The sequence below is a fragment of the Poecilia mexicana genome, unplaced genomic scaffold (assembly GCF_051168715.1).
Source record: "Poecilia mexicana isolate PSO_F unplaced genomic scaffold, ASM5116871v1 scaffold_12, whole genome shotgun sequence".
Lineage (NCBI taxonomy): Eukaryota > Metazoa > Chordata > Actinopteri > Cyprinodontiformes > Poeciliidae > Poecilia > Poecilia mexicana.
In genome coordinates, this window is record NW_028263381.1 from 9,602,627 (window position 1) to 9,625,390 (window position 22,764).

A 22,764-nucleotide genomic window follows, 5' to 3' on the forward strand; every position below is an offset into this window, starting at 1 on the left:
GTACATGGCCTTAATGTCCTTTCACAAAAAAATACAAGTAAATATTATGAAACTCTTCATCAATCCAGTCCTATGCCTGCCTGACAAGCAGGAATTTGTGAAGTCATGCCAAGAAGGAGGGAAATCTGAGCTGAAGAGACGTTGGCTGTGTGATTCAAAAGATCAGGTGGTGCTGAGGGAAACGATGATACGCTGCTGTCTTTCTGGGCAGCTGCTGATGTTTTTACTTGTGGCGAAGGCATTTGTGCATAGTTTCAGAGTCAGCCGATTAGGACCCGGGTTCACAGCTGAACACTGCCAGTTGTATTCTTTTAAGCTTGTCGGTGGACAGAATGACAGGATATCTTACGGTGTGCCTTCTGGCCTTTGGCTTGCTTTCCCATCTTTTGCTGGCCACTGGTGCGGCTAAGTGCACCGAGAAGGAAACGCTGCTGGCGCCGAAGCCCAGCTCCATGAGACTGCCAACGGACTGTTTGATAGAGTGCAGTTCAATGACATACGCTAAAAAACTGCAACTCCGGGACAATCACAACATACGGATTACAGACTCCACAGAAGGTAAGAGGCCACAAAGCGACTTCAGCAGAGTTTGATGCAAAACTAAATCCTGAGTTGTGTGTTTTTATTTTTGTTTAACCTAAATTAAATGCAGAATCAATATGAACCAAACAGTCTTTAATAAAGAACTGTCTGACATATCTAAGCTTTATTTTTAATCTAGAAAAATCCTCAGTTTAGCTTTTATTTAGACATTATTATTTTACAAGGCCAATTTATCTCATTCACTTAACTGTAGTTGATTCATATGGTTTTGCACATATTACACATAATAAACGATAAAATTCATAAAAAGTTAAAAGTGTCTGCAACCCAATGCTGACTTAGCTTACATTTTTATATTTCATATGTTTGCTTAATCCAACTTTAAGTGGTCATGGCTGTATAAATCTGGACTTCATTGTTATTAATATTTGACCAAGCTGTTTTTTGGGAGTTTTTTTGTCTCTATTTACAGAGACACATCATTAAAATTACAATACGTAACTGTAATTTATTAGCTGCCTGCATCAAATGATAATATTTCAATGCTTTGCATCCACACTGATTTATATTAAGACTTAAATCCTTCATAATTTTATTTCTCCACAAACAGGGGACCTCGGGGAATACTGCTGGTCTACCAAGCTGAAGTGCCTTGAAGGAGACAGCTTCGCAAACGCATATGTGGTGTTGCCTGTGGACGTATCAGCAATGGAAAACGAGCGACTGGAAGTCAAAACCACCGGTCCCACTGCCACAACGCTGCATGCCAACAACAGGCCAACCACAATTGCAGAGAGCTGCGGACAAATTTACGAAGTAACGCCACATTTCACCACACCAGCCGCAGAGACGTCGTTCTGCTTGCAAGTTGTTACCCAAGAAAACGAGCCGGGGGACAGATTTCTTACTTGTCCACCCTTTCTGGTCTCCTTCTGGCAAAGAAATCCGAACCAACCGAGTCAACAAGGTCTTGGATAAATCACAGCCACATTTAATTGGTTATGATGCTATTGCAAAGGTTCTCATTTCAGATTGACTGTATAAACCGTATGTAAATATATAATCAAGACATTATTATGAAAGAAGTAAGAAGAAATCTTGTTCAAACATAACACAGACAACTTCTATTTGTAAATAAATAAAAACAAAACAGGCATATTGAAGTACCCATGCATATGTTTGATTGTTTAAGGTTAATTAAATTGTGCTTTAACTACCTAAAAATACCCTGTGCACTCCATCTGAAAATGCTGAACTGAAAAAGTCCTTTATATGCATTAAAAGGTTTGTAAATTTAATGGGATTTTTAGATTAGAAACAATGTGCCAATAATAGAAGCTGCTCAGTCAAAATGCAAAAGAAATTCAGTGTGATTTATGCTTGATATTTTAATCAGACAATTTGTTCCGAACCTTACTGTGTGCATTACTTCAATAAACTAAGCTGCTATGTGAATGCAACATATTAATGTCATTTTATTGACAGATTACAATCAGTTGCTTGTCTGTTTTCATTTTGATTCTTCAAAGACTGAATAAATTCGGATACTCGGTTTACAGTTTTCATCCTGAGCCTCTTCGTTTGTAAGATTATCTAATTTTTAGACCATTATCGGTCTTAAATTTCCTTGGTGTTATTTCAGCTGTTTCTTCCTTCTGTTTAAAGCCTATAATGTCACTGTAGCATTGATGTGAAGAGAAACAAAAAATATCCGTGTGTGCTGTTTTTTGTAATTTACGTAAACACAACAGAAAACCTAACTTATGACTCCTTGACTTTGGTACATTGATGGTTTTGCAGCTTTGCAAGCAATTACTTCTCCTTACTCTTCTGCAGTGTTTGGCTGTTTAGGTAAGGTTAATTGCAAGAATTGCCACAGTAAACGTGGTGATTAAAAGAACAGCAATCGTACAGTAAGCAAGCCTAATTCTCCATCGTTTTGTTACGAGTAAACAGTTCTCTGAATGATATAAAGAAGACATCGACCAGCGTTTTTCTGCACCCCAGGTTCAAATAGTTCAGTCTATTGTAGAATACACACATTTGCTGGTGTATTCTGCAATAGGGCCACCTGCTGGACATAATGTAAACTATTAAGGGAACTTGAATTTAACACCAAACCACGACTGGGTAACAGGGATGCCACAAAGCAGCCCAGATTGTTTGTTTATTGAGTAAACGTAAAAAAGACCAAGTGTAGACAAGATATTGTGTTAAGAAGAAAGTATAATTATGTTAATTATGTGCCATATCGATTACCTTTCCTTTTTTAAACCCTCAGTGTTTTCAAAATGACTCTCTTCAATAAGAATCTGTACCCAATACTTTTTTTTTTTTTTTTAGATTTTATTGTGTTGAACTACAAACATCACTGTATTTTATTGGGATTTTTATGTGACAAATAAACATAAATGGAAGGTTTTTTGGGGTACATCTCTGCCAGATCCGCACTTCTATGTTTATGTACGTTGTTCAGTCAACTGGGTGGAGGGCCTCTGCAAAGAGCAAATTTCAAAGTCACAGATTCTCAACTAGATTGGTTCTGAACTTTGACTGGGTCATTCAAAGGCATGGATATGCTGTGGTCTAAACCATTTCATTGTGTAGTGTCGTTGTCCTGGGGGAAGATAAACCAGTCAATTATCTTTGGAAACCTGCATCACGGTTTCTTCCAGGATTGCCATGTATTTAGCTCTGTGCCTATTATCTTCAGCTCTGAGCAGCTCCAGAAGAAAATCGTCACGGTATGATGATGCCATCCCCACGTTTCATCGGAGAGATGGTGTGTTCAGGGTAAGGTAAGATGAAGTATTCATTTCCCTCCAGACACAGTTTTTGCATGTGGGTCAAAAAGTTCCAAATTGGTTTTATCTGACTAGAGCACCTTTAATGGTTAGCTATAGGACTTGTGGAAAACAACAAACAAAAAATTGCTATTGATTTCTTTCAAAAATGGCTTTCTTGCCTCTTTTATTAAGGCTTGATTTTTGAGTGCAAAGTTTGAGATATTGTTTTCATAACTCACCTCTGTTTTAAACATCTCCACATCTTTATCCCTGTGTTGATATAATATGGCAAATAGGAGGCGTTTCCTAGGGCAGCACCTAGGTGGTGTAATGGATCGCCTTTTTGGGGGGTGAAATAGGAGAGGGTTTCAACTGTGGGATGTAGAAGACATCATTTTGAGGTTCTTTCAGGTCTAGAAGATCTAAAATATCTGATAGTTTTAAGCTGTGTGGGAACAGCAGGGCATATAGAATAAACAGCAACCATCGACACATAGCTTAGTGCTGTCTAAGTATTATGCTAGAGTCAACAATTGTTGCCACGCTTACATTCGCTCTTCTTATGATCAAATAATGAATGAAGGGATACAATTTTCTTTATATATAAGTAGAAGACACTTGAAAGAACATATGTTCAAAATATTTTGAGTTTCAGGCGTGGCATCATTTGTTTATTAAAGTATTTTACCAACTTCCTCTTGTACAGGTTTGTGATGCACATTTACCTCCAGCGTCACAGGCAGAAAATGAAGAAGTCTGGTCGTGTGACCTTTCACACCAGATACATCAAATTGATATTGCTTAGAGTAGACACACTGTTATTTGATTTTAAAACTCCAATTAGCTGCCAAAAGTCAAAACAATTCTTCTAGAGCTTCCAGAAGTTAGAAAAAAAATGTCTGGCAACAATTGTTGCCGATGGGATTAAATGGGTTAAATACGTTAAGCTATTAAAACGTGGAATTTTGAATCAAAGTGCTATGTGAAGCCATCTTGCCTTTATGTTGAACCATCAGAGATTTTATCGGATAAAGGTTTAGATACTCACAGCTGCCAAGCGTAAATATAAATTATTATGAAATGGTGTTTGTAGGCTTTTTTGAATTTGTAGTAACTTTTCACTCACAGTTAATTGGCGTTTTTAAAACTGACAGTCCATAAACACAGATGGCAGTACCATGTTTCGTCGCGTAGGGGTAATGTCCAAAAGTTTACATAAACTGCAGCGAATGGGCGAAAACAGTCCCAAAACATACACCCAATTGAACTCGGCTGTTATTATTGTTAATTTTCTTTTTGACATTACAGGCAAAAGCGGTGAAAGAGCTGTTTTCTGAAACTTTCTCGGCAACATTAAGAGTATAAAAAACCTGAGCCTGGTCCCCGAGTGGCTGCGAAGGGTAGAACAGTCCAGTAGGCAGACGGGCTGGACTGAACCCAAAACACGCGCAGAAAGCTGACAACTGCAAAACAACTTTGCAGCCGAAATAATTAAATTAAGTTTACCGGTAAACAATGTGACCAAGCGTGAAGACCACCTCGGTGAGGACCTTCAGGAAAAACGCATGACGGCGAACTTTGTTCGCTGCGAGAGGCGCACTGCACCATGGCATCCCAGCCGAGGTAGGCAGAACCTTCCGCGGCTAACCGCTAGCAGCTATCCCCGCTTAGCCGATGGGTAAACCCAGTTGATGTTTCTCTGCTGGTGGCGGCCAGCCTGTCCCGTGGCAGCGCGTCGGATCTCCTGTAATTAGATTACAGTTTTCTAGTGATACTTTATGCGAGTACAACAGGGGGGAAATGGAAGTGGGTTTGGTAATTGAACATTGTGCTGTCAAACTAACTTGAAGACGTGCGAGGTTTTCAGGTCGACAGGCAAGCAGAGAGAGGTGGAATCAGCTGGAAACGACAGGCTGGTGTGACTTTTACCAGCTGCGAGCCAGAGCTGGGGGGGTTAATGCATGTTATTTAAATGGACATCAACCTCAGATCACAAGGTCAATATCATTACCTGGACTATGCTCTTTTTTTTTTTTTTTTTAGTGTCGTGTTTGATAAATCTGGCTTTAGTTGGATTGTCCCTTTAACTATGTTCCCATTACTGCCATCTAGCAGTGTTTTGCTTCCTAACATTAGCTGCAAAGAATGGCGTTTGACAACAAGTTACTCATCATAAAGAGCCGTAGCGATAAATAGTTTCCTATTTGTTCAAAAACGCAGACATTTTCTAAACAAAGCCCAACGAAATGCAACTAAGAGTGACACACATTTTAGAAAAAAAAATAAAAACATTCCTATCAGTTTGGTTTGTTTACACATTTCTAATTTACAACAAATGTCACGTTATTACACTTGGCAAGAAAACGTGTCACCGTTAATGTCCAAATGTAAAGCAGCCCGTTATTTACTGTCCAATTCAGTCAAAAATGTAAGACGGTACAGTCAGGTATAGGGTTCCATACACACAGTCTAGAAAAAGCAGGGGATTTGAATCCAGTCTTTTCAAAGTCTGAATAAGTATGAAAGAGGGTATTACAAAGTATTCCAGACATTACTTCCAGTCCCAATTTGATTTATTCATTCATTCCTTGGTTGAGTCCTATCTTGTGTTTTTCCACACCCTTTTGTTCCTACTTTATGTTGCTCCTGCCTTATGGTATTCCTTCCTTTCTTGAGCCCTTCCTTTTTACCCTTTTTTCTTGCTTTTCCTTTAAGTCCTTGCGTCCTTTCCTTCTTTGTGTCCTTCTTTACTTCCTCTGTTGTCAGTCTTTCTTCTATTCTTCCTTTTTTCATATTCTTTCCTTCATATGTGATTCCTCCCTTAATTTATTTGTGTCCATCCCTACTGTAGGGGCATTAGCAATCATTATCACAAAACTGATGTTTTTGAAATGTGTATAGGATGCAATTTCAGCACTGGTGGAAGTGTTGGGGATTTACAAAGACGTTCCCAGAAAACCTAACCTAAAGATTGGCTTTACTAAAGAAGTATAATCCTTAGTGATGCATCAATTAATAATATACAATTTTTTTTCCTTATTGAAAGGTTACATGGTTAAAAAATATAAAAAATTTTTACTGAAAAACTTCTACTTTTTCAGTCTAAAAAACTAAGTCCTTTTTGTGCCTTGAATTTGAAAATTAGGTCAAGATTAGTGGCATGTTCTGATACAACAACTTTAGATTTATTAAATTTTAAGTTGGATTCAAAACTAGGGGAACTGTCACTCAACCTGCAACACACAATTTCTCTCATGATAAACGTTTGCTGTTCAGTTGTTGAGAAAAAGCAAAGTTTATGTTAATATTTACACAAAAACAATTGAATACATCAAAATGCTCTCTTTGTTTTTCTTTAATTTGTTGCCTTGTTCAGACTATCATCACAAATATACCTTCAGTTTGTCCCTGCGTTGCATACTACAAGCAAACAGATTAGTCAAAAAGTATGTTTTGAGTCATTCCTGTTGTAAAACACAGTGATGACTCAGTACTGGGAGTCATTGCAGCTGGTGGTGGAATGCTGTAAAAGAAAGGAATATATCCCTGTAGGCTTATTAGTGTTTTATTTTTGGCAAAGACCAAAGAAACCTGTTCCTGGCAAATTGTTTCAGCTTTGTATATAATCATTGTCGACTGTGTTGTTTCCAAAGCAACAAACAAAATCTGATCTTATTGCAACATCAATAGGAGTGTGATGCAAATGGCTCAACAACATGCCTCCATATATTTTTTTAGAAGATTTCCAGGCAAGTCGATCTTTGGGGAGATCCCTCTTGGCAGATCCAGAACATAAAAGGGAAATCTTTCCCTGCCTGGGAACAGGGATCATTAGGTACATCCCAATGTGTTCCCAGGCAGCTCATCTACAAGCTCATTTTCCTGAATGAACCTGTAGAGAAATTTCTGGATTTGCTCCTGTACTTCTTAAATTTCCAATGCAAATTCAGATCTGCATAAGATGTTACAAAGCTGGATGAAAACCAGTTTGCTTGCCCACATAAGATGGTGTAAAAGAGGAGAGACTGGTTTTGTGTTGAGTCGCTTTCTTTCTAGACTCTTCACGAGTTTAGACAAGGTGGTCACTGTTGTAGGTTCATTAGGTACAGTCTGGGTTGCATTCGCAAAGTATTAGTCAATAAGCCACAACATTAAGACAAGCAGCCCGGTGTCGAGTAGTTTCACTGTTCTATTGTTCATTCGGACACGGGGTTTTGTAGACCTCTGAAAGTCTGCTGCAGAATTTGGCACCAGACTGTTAGTAGCAGCAGTTTTCTCCTCAACATCGCACAAAGTCAAGTTAGGGCCACATTATCATGTTGAAGCTGCCACCTGACATTTCTGGGAATATTGATGTTGGAATGGCTGCACATTTTGAAGAACAATAGCCGTTTTCCCAGTGGAATATTTCCTGAACACCCCAGTGCAACCTTTGCTTTCCAGAGAACCCTTGACTCTCCGGTGACCCCCGTTTCTGGTCCGCTGTGCTTTCTACTGTTTTTCTTCCTTGACTGAAACTCAAGTTTTACCCAAATCAGACAGGAAATGACCATCAAGAGCTTCTGGAACTAAAAAGCTACAACCTAGCCCTGTAGATATCAGTACATCCATTATCTATACCTGCTTAACCTTGCTAGGTTGTAGGTTCATCGATCACTGGTCGAGACTTAGGGTACAGCCTTTATAGGTCACCATTCCATGACATGAAATCAGCCCTTGTCAACGTTATTCAACTTTTCATCCTTTGCTTTGCCTAACTTTACTTAATTGTTCTAGTAGGCTTTGATGTAATTTGAGGTTTCAAGTTGGGCCATTATACAAGCTTTTCGTCTTTTTTTTTCTGATAAATTGTACCACCAGTTATTGGCCTGCCAGCAGATGTAAAAAGCTGCTTAAAATGTAAAGATTAAAGCCGTGGTTCCTAGCCGTCCTTTTACAGGACCCAGATGAGTTCTCAATGTTTATGGATTTCTTTTTATGTTGCCTCAAATTCTTCTGTTGTCAGTGGTCTCAGAGTTTGTTTGTTTGTTTGTTTTTTCTGCTTTGTATTTACAGTTTAATCTTCTTGTAACCTCCAGGATTAACTTGCAAGAATTTGTATCTTTATTAAACTTGAAACACTAGAACTTCTGTGTTTAAGATGGGGGAGGGGGATACACAGAGCAATAATTAATCTCCACCTTTATAGTCAGTAAAGTGTAAAATCCATGTCTATATTTACTTGGTCTTAGAAAATGTAAACTTGTTAGGAAGATTTGCCAAGATGACTTTTTTTCTCACTGCAAATAACTTACCAGCACTGTTTAGCACTCTCTGACTAGAGTATATCAAATTGCAGGTGTTTGGTGAAAAAGCTTTATATTTTCCAAAACTCACACACTATATATCAAGCAGATATGGTGGAGAAATTATGGATTGGCCAAAGAATTTGACACCTTGCAGACTTGACATTTGTTACCCATCATCTATCCTGGAATAAAAACATTGGTCAACCATTCAGTAGCATAAGCTTGTCTAATTTCTGTCCTGCAACAGTACATCCATCTTAAGTGCATTAGCAAGACTGCAACAGACTAGTTGGACTAGAAAAGAGTCCATGTGTTGCAATTCTCCCGGTCAAAGTCTGCACCACGGCCAGATTAAAATACTTTGCCTGAACCTAAAGAAAGCTGCGGAGAATCTAGTTCCTTCAGTGAAGTGAGACAACCATATGAAAGACAACACAAACAGATTGATATGTCCTGTTGTCTCTCTGGACATGGACCCGTTTCCTGCTTTAATGTCAAGCAAGCCGATCAATATGATAGCCCTTAAAAGTGAACCTTTATGCTGTGTCAACACTTTTTTTTTTTTTATTACAGACAGTTTAATCACTCGCATAATCTTTTATTTTGATCTTTGTATTTTGTCAGTTGAAAAGTAGATTGGGACTTCAATGCAATCAACCGTTAAATCTAGATCTGAAATGCTCAACTTCTGTGAAAATGTAAATGCAACAAACATGTAAACATCGCACCTTGACGGAAAACAGCCTAAAAGATCAAATGAACTGATTTGGCCCTGCCATAACTTGTCTTTTATGCATATATTGTACGTAATATTGTGTGATTCTATGAAACGCTTGTTGTGTTGTTCACCCATGGGTGTTGAGCCTGTTACTTGGCCGTGCCAGTTTGTGCTTTCCTTGGAGTTTAGCAAGTCTATCTGCTGCATTAATGAGGAGGTGCTCATCTGTTTGGCTTGGTCCCAAATCTTTGCTGCTCCTCTCATTGCCATGGCAGCATCCTGCTGGGATTGTTGTCGGGGAGAATGATTAGCACAGTGTTTTGGGAAGAAAAATGTGAAAACTGAAGCTGCAGTGTTCCTGTTCATATTTTTAAAACGTGCCCATAGACGTTTCTGCATTTTTATGTGTTTTTTATTATTTATTACAGTTACTGGGCTCTTAAAAGTTCAAATAAATCTACTTTGTAGACTTGGCAGATGTGATGTGTAGTGAATCCCCCTTGCACCTGTGAGTCAGTTCACACTTATCTGCAGATTTAATCTTATCTGACGCTGCTGCTTTCCCCTTGGGTTTAAGAAGTCAGTCATACGCTTTCAGTATTTATTTTCTGTTTTTACAGAAATTTTATGATGGCGTATCATTGCTTTGCCTTGCAATGGAATTTAATTGTAACTATTTGTTTTGTTTTAGATTTCCATATCGTTTGTCCCAAGGCGATGGTCGTGTGAACGGGCTGTTAATTTAGCTCATTTGTATTTCTTTGTAATTTTCCAGCGCACACAATGAGGAGAGGAACCTTCTTCGCCGCCGAGCATGGGAACAAAGAGTCCAAGAAACCAGCCAAACCAAAGAACTTGACGCTGAAAACGCGCCACTCTTTGCAGAACCGTACAAGGTAAGAGCTGCCTTTAGAGAGGGAACAGAATGCTTAAAGGACAACAGTGGCTGCCACTCGACCATCTGGTAGATCAGTCCAGGCGGTCTGGATCTGTGTACATGTAAACAGAAGTGCAGCCCCTTGTAGGGCTCTTGACTCATGGTTTCTATGAATAGCTATTTGCTCATCTTAGCTTTGCTCAAAAAGGTTTCAAAAGTTCAGGACAAAAACTTGGGTAGAGTCTGCCGTCCTCCTCTGAGCCTGCTGATGGCCTATATAACCTCTGCAGCTAAAATAGCCCAGTCTCTGTGGGGCAAACCAAGGGGCCTTAAGGTCAGTGAAACACTAGCTGGTTCTCTAAAGCAGTAGTCCCCAACCCCCGGTCTGTGGACCTGCACCAGTCCGTGGACCAATTGGTACCGGGCCGCACAAGAAATAATTAAATATTTCCCGTTTTATGTATTATTTGAGTCTGGAGGATCTTTTATTTTGAAAATCCTTTAACCGGATTCTCTGTTACTTGCGCGCCAACACTGAGCCCACATGCAGAAAAATGAGTGAGAAACGGATCAGATCTCTTTGGAAAGTTTCTTTGCAAAGGGGAAAAGGCCCAGAGAAGAGACAGGAGAATGGATTAATCCCGGACCAGTAGGTGAGTCCCACATTTCAAGCCCACTCTGCGTAACATGTAGCAACCGGCTGCTAATGAGGCAATGAAGCTTCAAGCTGCTTTGCCACGTAGAGACCCAGCAGGCTGTGGATATAAGCAACACCTCAGGTGTCATTGTCTCCCATCACTCCCAGATGTCTCGTTGCAGAGAAACAAGCTCAGGGCTCCTGTTGGTCTTTATCATGAGCTAAAATTTTCACAAAAGTAAAATGCTCGTTTTTGTGGCGCATCTGTATCTTATTTTGAAGGGATATGTAAACATTACCATAGCGACCAGAGTCAGAGAGCGTTTGGGCAGTGGTCGAGAGGAGATGAGTAGAGCTTGTGAGTCTTAAGTCTGGTTTAGACGGCAAGATTTAAGGATTGTTGGCCGATTCTCCAAACCTCTGTGACCACAGAGCTGATAAAAGTACAACAGGTTTGATCGGTTCGTATCTCCAGCCACAAGGCAGGAGCAACAAATCACACGAACCGATTCCAGTCACGAACCTCGCGATTCCAGAAGAAAATCCACAAAACTCCCAACATGGCATACAGGAATTTAGAATAATCAAACATGGATGACGATGTAGAAGCAATAGTGACAGTTTGTGGAGTCATTTTAAGAGATAAAAGACGTAAGGAAAAGAAAAGGCGGTGGATAAAAGACGACGGGAGCAGCCGCTCTATTTGCTGCACTATGATTTGGAGGTGACTGTTTTTTCATAGTGAACATTTTTAACTGAATAAACATAAACATATATAATAATGACCTTTACATATAATAATAAACATTTCCACAGATCATCTCCGATGTCCACCGGACTCTCAGTTGCGTGTTATGTCAGCTGTTTGGGATTCCCCTCTGTTCTTACGTCACCGCGCTTTCTGATTGGCTACCTGTCACATTCAGCAGGTTGTATTCTCGTTCCCAGTCAGGGTAAATCCCACAGGCTGCGATAAAAGGGCTAAGACAACCCAAATTGGGTAGATTCAGAGAACACCAACATGCAGAAGTCTTATCTGACGGTTCAACCCCCCCGGGCCGCAGCAAAATTTTCAAGTCTTGACCGGTCCGCGATAATAAAAAGGTCGGGGACCACTGCTGTAGAGGATTCATTCTGTGAGGACACAATCATAATTGAGCAAGACTCTGCTGCACTCATTAATCGTTTAGTTTTGAATGCAGCTGATGGAGTCTATCGTTTTATTCACTCAATAAAGATTTCAATAGCAAATGGTAAGACCAAGTTTTGCATTTTAGTAATACTGACAAATTCAAGTATTAAATAGAAGAAAATTCACTTTATGTTACTAAATTAGTTGACTATTATTTCAGTAATTGATTCAACACGACTAAACGAATGAATCATTTCAGTCCTATTGTGGAGTTTTAATTTTTTCGCAGAACTGCGGTGTGGTGGTGTCTGTATTTTGTTCAGAAAAGTAGAAATATTCTTTTTTTTTTTTTTTTTTTTTTTCTTCCCCAGACGAACAAAGCGGATGAGCTCTCTGATCGAATCCAGAGGATGCTGGGCAGTTACGAAGATGTGAATAATCCCGTGCCGCCTTCGCTGGAGGTTTTACCCATTCCTTCCTACGTTTCCTTATCGCAGTCGGATCAGAGCCAGCCAGTTGCAGAGCAATCAAACAAAACTCTTTCCCGCAGCCAGGACCTTCACATGTCTACTACCCAACAAAGCCAGAAAGGGACATCTAATTGTGTTTACTCCTCATCTCCAAACTACCGTGGACATTCATCTAGATTTCCAGCTACGTCTTCGACCCACAGTCAGTCGAGTCGCTTAGGACATCATATAAAGGAGAGTGAAGTCTTCCCAGATCTCAGAGGGGCAGTAGGCCTTCCCCAGGAAGTGTCTGCCCCCTCTCCAGATGCTAAGCCTCTTCCGGTCCTACATTCCTGTGACCACAATGCTAATACGGACACCAGGGACACGTTCAAAAGGGATCAGCTTCAAGGGTCTCCAGATCTTTCCTCAGGGTTGACTGGCAGTGTGTCTGTTTTCACATTGAACAGCAGGCTTTCGCCTATAAATCCACCTCCACCCCAAGCCAAGACCAACGCACTGCCCTCCCAGACCTTCCCTTCTCTGCTGTCGTCCAAGCAGGCCGGGATGGTCATGACCCAGAAGCCAACGGCCTACGTGCGACCCATGGATGGTCAGGACCAGGTGGTCCAGAAGTCACCTGAGCTGAAGCCATCGCCAGAGCATTATGCGCCGTTACCAGAGCTGATCAACAAAACGGACATTGCCAAAACAATGAAAGTGCCTCAGTTCTTTGAGGTGAGATTTTGCGTCTGTAATTGAATATAAATGTACCTAAAATCATTGCAATAGTGGTTAAAAACTGTATTTACAACAATTTGAAATTTGGCATTGAAATGAAGTTGGATGGGAACTATCAGCAGATTGTGATGTACAAAATGAAAATTCCTTCTGCTGCTTTACGCTTTTTCTTTCATGAGTGGATATGCTTTTCGTTTCACTTCTTCTCCTGTAGCATTTCACAAGGTTGGACCATTGAGCGAGAGGAATGCTTGACCATTCCTCTCTGGCTCTGTTTCCCTTGGTCAATATTTTATGGTATTTATTGCGAGTATAGAAGTGGTGATTAAAAGAAATGTTGTAGAATGCATCCCTGCATACAGTCAGAACCTTATATAGAACAAATGCTGCTCTACAAAACTGAAGCTATTGTCAAGATGCCGCTTAAGAATCCAACCGTGCCTCTAAATCGAACATAGTACCTTAATAGTATTTCAGCCAAATCATTCAAATTTCTATGTTTATTGAGTCTAATGGAACCTACTATGGAAGAAAATATTCAAACTAAAGCAATAAACTTAATTATTATATCACTATTATTTGCAATATGCTCATGGATATATTGATAAATCACTTGTTTATTGTCCTAATTATGAATTTAGAAATGGTGTCATTTTCACTTACACTTATTAGTTTTTTTATTTGCTTCAATATCTTTTTTCCTGATTTTAAAGGCTCCATCTGATGAAGTTCTGTGTGTGGAAGATATCTTAAGGGTACGTGCAGCCACTTATGTCCATGTTTAAGCAAATAATAGATGAGCTCTAAATTTTTCTTAGATTTTCTGAATGTACTTGGAAAAAAATTGAAGTTGAAATGCAAAAATTGTTTTCGCCGCATTTGGCCTTGATCTACTTCTGCTTTTTTGTTGGGTTTTTTTTTTTCCCTTTTGTGCTTTATACCAGATTAGGAATTGGTATTTGTGGAAATTTTAGTTGTTTTTTTTTAAATGGTGTCAAGAAGAGAAACAAAAGTCTGGGTCAACTTTCAGATTGTGTGTGGTTTCTTCACACCATCATTAAAATTTGGGCCTTTATTTGTAGTAGCCACTAAACTGAATTGCAATGTAGGGAGTGCAGCTGGAGAACGATTTGCCCAAACTTACAAAATCATGTTTTAAAAACAGCCTTTTGTATTTTCTCAGGCTTGACTTTAAACATTATTTGAGGATCTTTAAATGTGAACTCAAAATAAAAACCGATAAGATTTCGAAATCTTTTGTATTCCAGTCTTACTTTAATAACATTTTCTCCAGTTCTAGTTTACTTTATAGAACAGATGAACTTGTTCAAAACAGATGGTTGTGAATCAACCACGTTTGGTTTTTTTTCTAAATGAATGAATGTCGACATGTTTGTGTTTGACAGGAAATGACTCGCCCATGGCCCCCTCTGCTGACAGCAATACACACTCCAACCTATGAACCATCCAAGTCTCCAGTCCCAGCCAAGGTCAAAAATCAAAGCTTAACCATTCAATTTTTTCCATGTTTTGGAAAAAAAATGCTCATATGTTTTCTAGCATTCCAAGCTTTTTCCTCTTATTATGTTCTAACTACACGGTTTATCCCAAAACAAATCTGCAGATGAGTAATACAATTCATATTTATTTTTCCATCCTTGCAGGAAGCAGAACAAGTTTCATCATGTCCAGAACAAAGTGAGTAATGTTTGGCTTGTCTTTAGCAATCGGCACAGCTAAATGAATCCATTATATCTGGAGTTGTTGTTTTGGATGGCAGGCCTTTATATGGGTATGGTGAAGTTTAAAATATTAGATGTATTTAAACACAGATTAAAATACATTGGAATATAATTTCAGATCAACATGTTGACTAAAAAGATAAAAGAGCTTTTAGTAAAACTTCAGTTTAATAATTTATATATCCATCTATAGCGCCACTAAGAAGAATTGCTTTCTGTTATTACCAATCTCTCACATTGTTGCTGATCAGTTACTATTTTAGTTTATCAAAATCTCACAATCAAACTAACCGTCCCTGTTTCTTTTCAGAAAGCCTTGAATTCTCCAGTAAAGATTCATCTCATTTTAACCGGCTGAACTCCTCAAAGTGAGTACCGAAATCCTTCAGAATGACAGCTTCCTCATTTCATAAATATAATATGAAATTTAGCACAACCATATTTTTGTTTATAATCAAAGATACACATGCGCGCACACACACACACACACACATATATATATATGAGAATTTACCTCAAAACATTCTTAAATCTGTGTCGTGGAAGGAAATTCAACTCCCTCAGATTTTGGCAATTTAGCATTTTTGGATGGCAATAACAGAGCTATTAGCTGTTATATGCCTGAGAACTTGGTTTATTATTTAATACACATCTTATGCTAACTTTGCCCTACAGAACTTTAAAGAAAGTGACCCATGCTATACATTTTGTGGAGTGCATCAATACCTCCTTTTTACCATTCTTGACTTGTGATCACAAGCCGTACAAATTTCTTTCAAGGGCCAGAAACGGGCCCCGAACCACACTTTGCACACCCCTACATTAGTAACATCTCCAGGCTTTCCCCAAGTTAGTTGAAGGCATGGTAATGTTGATATGTGTAAACTTCTGATTGAAAAATTAATAAATATTCTGGCATTTAACAGATTTTGGTTGTCCTTGTTGACCTAAATTAGGACCAATTTAGTCTGAATTAATAACCAATATTGAAGCGAAAATGTTTTATTGATTGAATAAAAACATCTGGTTTCAGTTGCATGTACTGATGATTACTAATGGCTACTTTTTAATACCAGTCTGCGTGCATTTGTGTTTTTTCAGTTCCTTAGAAGCCACACATTCCAGTGATGCAGAGATGAGGAGCTCCAGTGACAGCAGCTTGGAGTCAGACAGCGACATTTCCATTAAAGAGCCTCCAAAACCCACAGAGAGCAAACTAATTGAAATAGAGGTCTTGGCTCATTTTACTGTTTTAATTATCACCAAATAAATTACTCACATACTTATGTTTTCTTATTATTATTTTAAATATTTTTTATGTTCTTTTTATAGCCTGATGCTCCGACAGCAAGCGATCGGGACTGGGAGCTGGGAGAGCGGGTTGGCTCCCATCTGCAGACCTTCAGTACTGGTCGTCAGACCCCCAAGCAGACCAGTGCAGATGCCAGTGAGGAATCAAAGGCCTTTTCTCAGCAAAAAGTGCTCACAGACAACATGACTGCTACTCAGCAGAGCAGCGAAAGCATTCAGGATGCTTCTTTCTGCCAGAACAATAGCAAAACAAGCCGTTCTGATGGAGGGAGGCGCAGCAGCAGCAGCAGCAGCAGCAGTAGTTCAAAGAGACTCTCAAAGCCCTCAGCGGCAGGGGGCCCGAATCGCACTGAGGCAGCGCTCGGTGTTAAGTCTGAGGAACTCGCAACCCCAAAAATGGAGCAACATTTCACAGACAATCCCAAAGTAAAATCGAAAACAACGGAACACAAAAAGGACACTAAAAGAGATGCTAAAAGATCTAAATACGCCAAACATAAGAAGGCTGGATCGGAAGTCGCTCCTGGGTTGCACGGTCGCTGTCCAACCTGTGGCGTTCAGTTTCCTAAATCCTGCTGCTGCTCAGCTCAGAGCCCCGCCCAGCCTGCTGCTCCGGTCAGAGTCAGCTGTCCCAAAACCAATACAGAGACCGAGGTGCCTCACAAATCAACCCACAAGCACTCGCATAAGGCCTCTGAGGCAGCAAAGGGTTGGTGGGACCAACACCAGCCTCCTAAATCCCTGCTGGTGAGGATTGATATCGGTCTGCTCTCAAGAGTCCCCCTGAAATCCCGTAATAATAAAGGGATTTCCAGCAATGCAAAGAGACCAGCGCTGGCCATAGAGAAGGATGAAGCAAGCAGAGAGTCCTCTAAAGCACACAGACCTGGAAAAAGCAATAAAAAGTCTCAAAATGTGAGGAATTTGTGCGGCACGGAAGAGATTGTGCTCATTCTTATCAGAAAATGTTATTTTACTGTGATTTTTATTTTCCTTTTTTTTTTTTTTCAGGTTGAGACTAAAAGTCCTCCCAAGAAGAAACTTAAGTTGGAAAACAAGAATACCTCATTAAGTCGTGCTTCTGTGAGAGTAGAGTACGTCCAGTGAAACCAAAAGGAAAAATTTGAATTTAACATACTAAGACATCGCTGCTCTAACTCTTGTGATCTATATTTCACACAGGAGTTCCAACAAACCAGACAAGGAGCAAAAGAAGGCTAAGAAAACATCTCAGGACCTGGCAACATCCAAAGACGCCACTAAAGCTCCAAAGGTACAGAATCCCTGTTCGGCAATGGTACTAAAGACCAGTAAGGAGAATGCCAAGGGTAGGGACTCCAACAAGCACAAGACAGTTAAAGGAAAACACCCGCAACCCTCACTTCATAAGAAGGTAATTGTTCAAACACTACCATAAGTGGTAAGATATGAATTAAAGTTTTCAACCTAATGCGTCTCCTTGTGTCAGGCCAAGACCCCAAAGAGCGGCCTTGAAGTGCCATCAACTTTAAAGCCCCAAAGAGGAGCTGTGAGCAACAGATCCTTGCTGCATTTCGACAAGAGGTACAATTCCAAGTTTTCCTTGCACTCAGTTTGGAAATAGTTTTTATAGTCATCTTATATAGTGTTTCCTAAATGTTGTAATTTTACAGCCACACGTCAGTGCATTCTAGTGGGACGTTACGCTGCGATATGCTTGTCACCGTTTTCTTTTGTTTTGTTTTGTTTTTTTTAACTAATAAATTCTTAAAGTGTGATCTGCACTTGCATTCAGTCTCCTTTACCCTGATTACCCAAAAATAAATTCAAAAGTCATTCATCCTTTGTGTAATTAAGTCCAGCTGTTCTGTTCTGGCCTCAGAGGTTTGTCGGAGAACGCTAGAAAAGCAGAGTTGGGTTATAAACTATATAAAATACACTAGAAGTTTTTGGTGGTAATGTAGAAAATGTCAAAGGGGTGTACATTATCTTTTTGCAAGAGACTGTGTTTATTGTTTTTTATGTTTCCTACACGATGTCAGATGTTTTGGTGGACTTGATTGGTTTTTAAAATTCATATAGATTCACCACACATGGTGTCCCAAGGCGCTTAGTAAAAACAGTAAATTGAATCCGATCACACAGATTCAAAGTCAAGTACACATTGATCCTAGTTATCAAGCTCAGTTAATTATTCAAAGTAGGTTAAAAAGTTTCTAAGGAAACTTTTTAAGTTTCCTTAGAAACTTAAAAAGTTTGCTCAATCTGCTCAATGAAATCCAGCAGATTGCATTGAGTCATTAACTTGCAGCGTTCACTCCTACTGGATGAGCACGTAGCGTCAGTAGAGTCACTCACATCGAGTTGTAGAGTAAAATAATTTTGTTTCACAGGCAGTATCCAGTGAACCATTACATAAAAGAGGCAAAAAAACTAAAGCACAAAGCAGACGCTGAGGTAAGTTGGTCTTATTCTTTTTTTTAATTTTTTTTTTAAATGCACCACACTCCATACAGCATGTCGCTGCTTTTTTTTTTTTTTTTACTCTCGTATTCTGTTACGTCTGTGCAGCAGGATAAGCTTAGTAAAGCTTTCACCTACTTGGAGGCAGCCATGTTCTTTGTTGAGAGTGGCATTGCCATGGAGAAAGATCCACAGATTTCAGGGTCTTCCTATACGATGCTTGCAGAGACGGTGGAGCTGCTCAAGTAAGACTTCATGTTTCTTTGACACTGCTTCAGGGGCTTAATGCACACTGATGCTTTCAGAAAAGTTTGGGGGCCGATTCTCTAATGCTTTTCACACACTTGGCACTGAAATCTTCTTACAGATGTGAGGCAAGCTTCCAGTAACGGTGTGATTTAAAAAATTGTCCTGATTCGTGCTGTGTTTATCTCTCATTCTCACAGATTTGTTCTGAAACTTAAAAACCCAGTGGACTCATCAGCTTCACCCCCAGAAAACGACTTTTTAGCTTTATGGTAAGTTGAAGCCCCTTCTCTTAATTTAGCGTTATGGGAGGTGGTTAAACTGCAGAAATGCCATGTCTTCACCTCATGATTTTCTCATTGTTTTCTGACACATTTTTTGAGTAATTTTTGTATCTTTCCTGCAGTTTAAAGTGCCAGTCTCTTCTTCACATGGCCATGTTTCGCCACAAACAAAAAGCTGCAACAAAATTTTCAAAGACACTTACGGATCACTTTCAAGTAAGTTATACATGCTTTATTATCATCTCTGCTTGTTTTGTAGTCGTATTGTAAAATATTCGGTTTGTCTTTCAGAACTTCGCTCAGGTGTCACGCAAACAGCCCTCGTCAGCAAAGTCAGTCATTCCCCCCACCCCCAAATAAAAATAAAAACATATTTAATGTTTGCAACCCTACATCGGGTTTAAGCTTTTTATATTTCATCTTTTAGGCTAGCAGAAAACCCATCCCCCGGCGTGCCGTCTCCAGCCAGCACCAGCTCAGGTACCGGTTCAAACCACAGTGGCTCTGCAGACGGCAGCACTGTGTTGATTCCTCAAGACATAGAACAAGTGGCCTTTTCCTACGTCAACATCACCACATTATTTCTGAGTGCTCATGACATCTGGGAGCAGGCAGAGGAACTGGCATTAAAAGGCAGCGGTAAGAAAGAAAAATCCCTCCAGCTAGTTGGTTAGCTAGCTAACATCTGGAAATCCAAAAAATGAGCTTTTCTGAGTCTTTATTTCTGCTGTGCTTTAGCCTTAGGTGATGTGTGGTGTGATGCTGTTGTTGTTTACCTTCCATGACAGCAAGGTGGTTTTCACCTTCTGAATTGTTTTTAATGTACTTTTTTTTTTCTTAAAACACATTTTTATTTAGACAGAGTAACTGTATTAGCAATAAGATTATCTCAGATGGAAAAACATGTTTATGTTGATTTTAAGTCCATACTGTAAAGATGTTAAACATTTAAAACTCAGATCCCAAAAACTGTACAGTGAATACACACCAATATAAGGTTTGTGGTGCGTGACCGTGGGATGTTTGCATAAAATATCCTACGCATCACATTTTGTAATTGGAGCTCAATAGGAAGTTGACTCGGTTACAGTGACTCATTGTTCCACAGTGTTAACATGTCTCATATAGCATTTAAACCATAAACCTTATATATATAAAAAATACATCTCTGCACCAAACGATGATCTTTTTTAAATATTTTGTTTCCGTTAAATGTGTGTTTCAGGTGTGCTCGCAGAGCTGGACGCCTCCATGGGCCCTCTGAGCCTGATGTCAAATATGAGCTTCATGGTCTGCTACGTCAGACAAGGTGTCAACTGGTTAAGGCTGGACAGCCGAAAGCTTTGATGCTGGACGCCTACGCTTTATCCCAGAAGTGTCTCTCAGACTTATCTGCATGTTTATGCCTCTGACATCACCTTATTTCATTAACAAAGTGGATGGCAGATGGCTGTGGAGGTGGCTCATGTGAAAATCCCCATTTTCTCCCAAGGACAAAGACATCTGCTTTCATATACATCATGCGTATTTTCATTTATTTTGTGTGTGTCTGTTGTAAACAAACATGGAAGGAAGAAAATCAGATATTGCCAAAAGTGCCAATTTTGGGGCTCTGTGAATTTGTCCTCTTTAAATCATCTGCTTGTGGTCCAAGTATTGTGAGCTTTATTGTTCCTTTTTTTTTTTTTTTTTTTCACAACTTTTGTTAGTATTACAATCTCTGAAGAGATGGTAGTTGGAAAACCACGGCACTTAACTAACACCAACCTCCAGTTGTCTCTGCTAGCATCATGTTCTTCGTCTCATCGTGAAACGTCGGCTTGACCTGATGACTTGTGACCCAATGAAGTTTGTTGCAATAGTGCCACACATTCTGCCACACAGCTAAAATAACTGATTATTTTAGCTAAACGTCTGGCTGGGGTTCCACATTTTGTTTATGTGCAATAATCGCAAGCGATGAATAACGGTAATCAGGTGCCTTACTAAGAAGTTGAATTAGAGGAGACCTGCCTATAGCTGTCAAACACTGTAAGGTGCAGAAAGCTCTGTGGAACAAGTGCAGCTGGAGTGTTGGTGGCATAAACCAGTTCTTCTTCTTTGTCTTAATTTGTTATGCTGCTGTCGAACGTTGGTGTACATAATGACAATGAAGTTTTCTCCGGTTGATTGTGAGCTCACTGTTGCGGTGTTGGGTTTTAACGGCAGATCCGTCTGACCAAATCTAAGAAAAGATTCTCCGTGTAAACTATAGAAATCGTTTTGATGAAGAACTTCTTGTCTCTGTTGTTCCTCCCGTCGGCTCAGGCTAGGAAAAGATCCTTGCAGTGGCGATTGTGGAAACAACTTTGAAAGTTCAGCCAAAACTCGGCTTGTTTTGGTACGTCGTAGTTCCTCTCTTACAAAATCAAAAGTTACGATATCAAAAACTTGCTTTTGTGTTTCCGTGTGCACAACCACCTTAGCAGCTGTTGGTTGTAAAATTCCGATTTGATCGAAACGCTCATTAGTAATGACGGACGATGAACTTAACAGAGAGAGTTTGGAGATTCTGAACACCAAATTTGTATATCGAGTTGCCTTTACAGCCTGGATGAATTTTTACATCTATATAGATGTAAAAATTAACTGAAGAAGTAGATTTTGTTTTATATCTTCATAGTTGTGGACTTTAGCCAGGCTCTTGCTGCAGTCATTTCCATTTTTTTTTATGTTTTGCCATATATCCCATATTCTATAGAGCTGCAACATCCCGCCTAAATAAGTGAGAGGTGAGGACAATTTAGGAAACAATGCAGTTTTTCTCTCTACATTTTTGATAGTAATTTATTTTAGGTATATCTGCCTGGTGAAGGCCGTGCTAAACTGGCTGGACTGTGCTTGTTTGACTCGAAGCAATAACATGTTTTGTTATTACAATTTTTTTTTATTTATATGCAGGGGAGATGCTTTTGGTATGACATGCTGGTAGAGAAAGTCCAGACTAGCGTAGGAATAGCACTTGGCGTTTCTTAACTTAAAATAAAAGTGCTGAACGGCGATCAGAATTGTTCCTAGCTTTATTGCTTTCATCTATGCAATTCATATTTTTTAATTAAGAACAGAGTGCCATGTAATTTGGGAGTTTTTTTTTTTTTTTAACGTTAGAACCTTCAGCAGGATGTCATTCAAATAAGCTTTACAGTTTGGGACGGATGGATGTCTGCCCTGCTCACGAAGGGAAACTGCAATGTTCGATACTTTACTTCTTTTTTTTTTTTTTTTTTTTTTTTTTTTTTCTGTTCAGATCCTGTGGCTCTAATTTCATCATTTGTTTTTGCTGCTTAATTTATAAGTTATATTGTAACTATTTGTCCAATTGTGTTTTGACTGGAAACAAAATGTTCAGAGCGGTTTTTGAAAGATGTTTCTTTTTCATTTCGTGAAAATTTGTGAAACTGTGTTGCAGTGTACAAAGATGAATAAACACTGGAAACTAAATTAGAATGATTGTAGAGGGTGGTGGGTGCTTATTCTGGTTTACCTTGAACAAAATAAGTACATAAGTGTGGATGTAAAAGCTACAAAA

The 22,764-nt window shown here is 39.4% G+C and overlaps 1 protein-coding gene and 1 long non-coding RNA gene across 2 annotated transcripts; both read left to right on the plus strand.

The window, feature by feature from the left end:
- Window positions 1-140: 140 nt before the first annotated feature.
- Window positions 141-2,106, plus strand: LOC148155983 (uncharacterized). Its single transcript, XR_015764859.1, has 2 exons — window positions 141-558; window positions 1,154-2,106. It is a non-coding gene; the product is annotated as an uncharacterized LOC148155983 (long non-coding RNA).
- A 2,611-nt stretch (window positions 2,107-4,717) lies between these two features.
- Window positions 4,718-22,682, plus strand: aff1 (ALF transcription elongation factor 1). Its single transcript, XM_088010885.1, has 19 exons — window positions 4,718-4,952; window positions 10,111-10,231; window positions 12,353-13,168; window positions 13,885-13,926; window positions 14,578-14,661; window positions 14,836-14,869; window positions 15,224-15,281; window positions 16,015-16,144; window positions 16,246-17,139; window positions 17,236-17,318; window positions 17,407-17,617; window positions 17,693-17,787; window positions 18,597-18,660; window positions 18,775-18,911; window positions 19,113-19,184; window positions 19,319-19,412; window positions 19,488-19,528; window positions 19,624-19,835; window positions 20,422-22,682. The coding sequence occupies exons 1-19, from the start codon at window positions 4,936-4,938 to the stop codon at window positions 20,541-20,543; spliced, it is 3,327 nt and encodes a 1,108-aa protein (XP_087867011.1). The 5' UTR covers window positions 4,718-4,935; the 3' UTR covers window positions 20,544-22,682.
- Window positions 22,683-22,764: the final 82 nt, after the last annotated feature.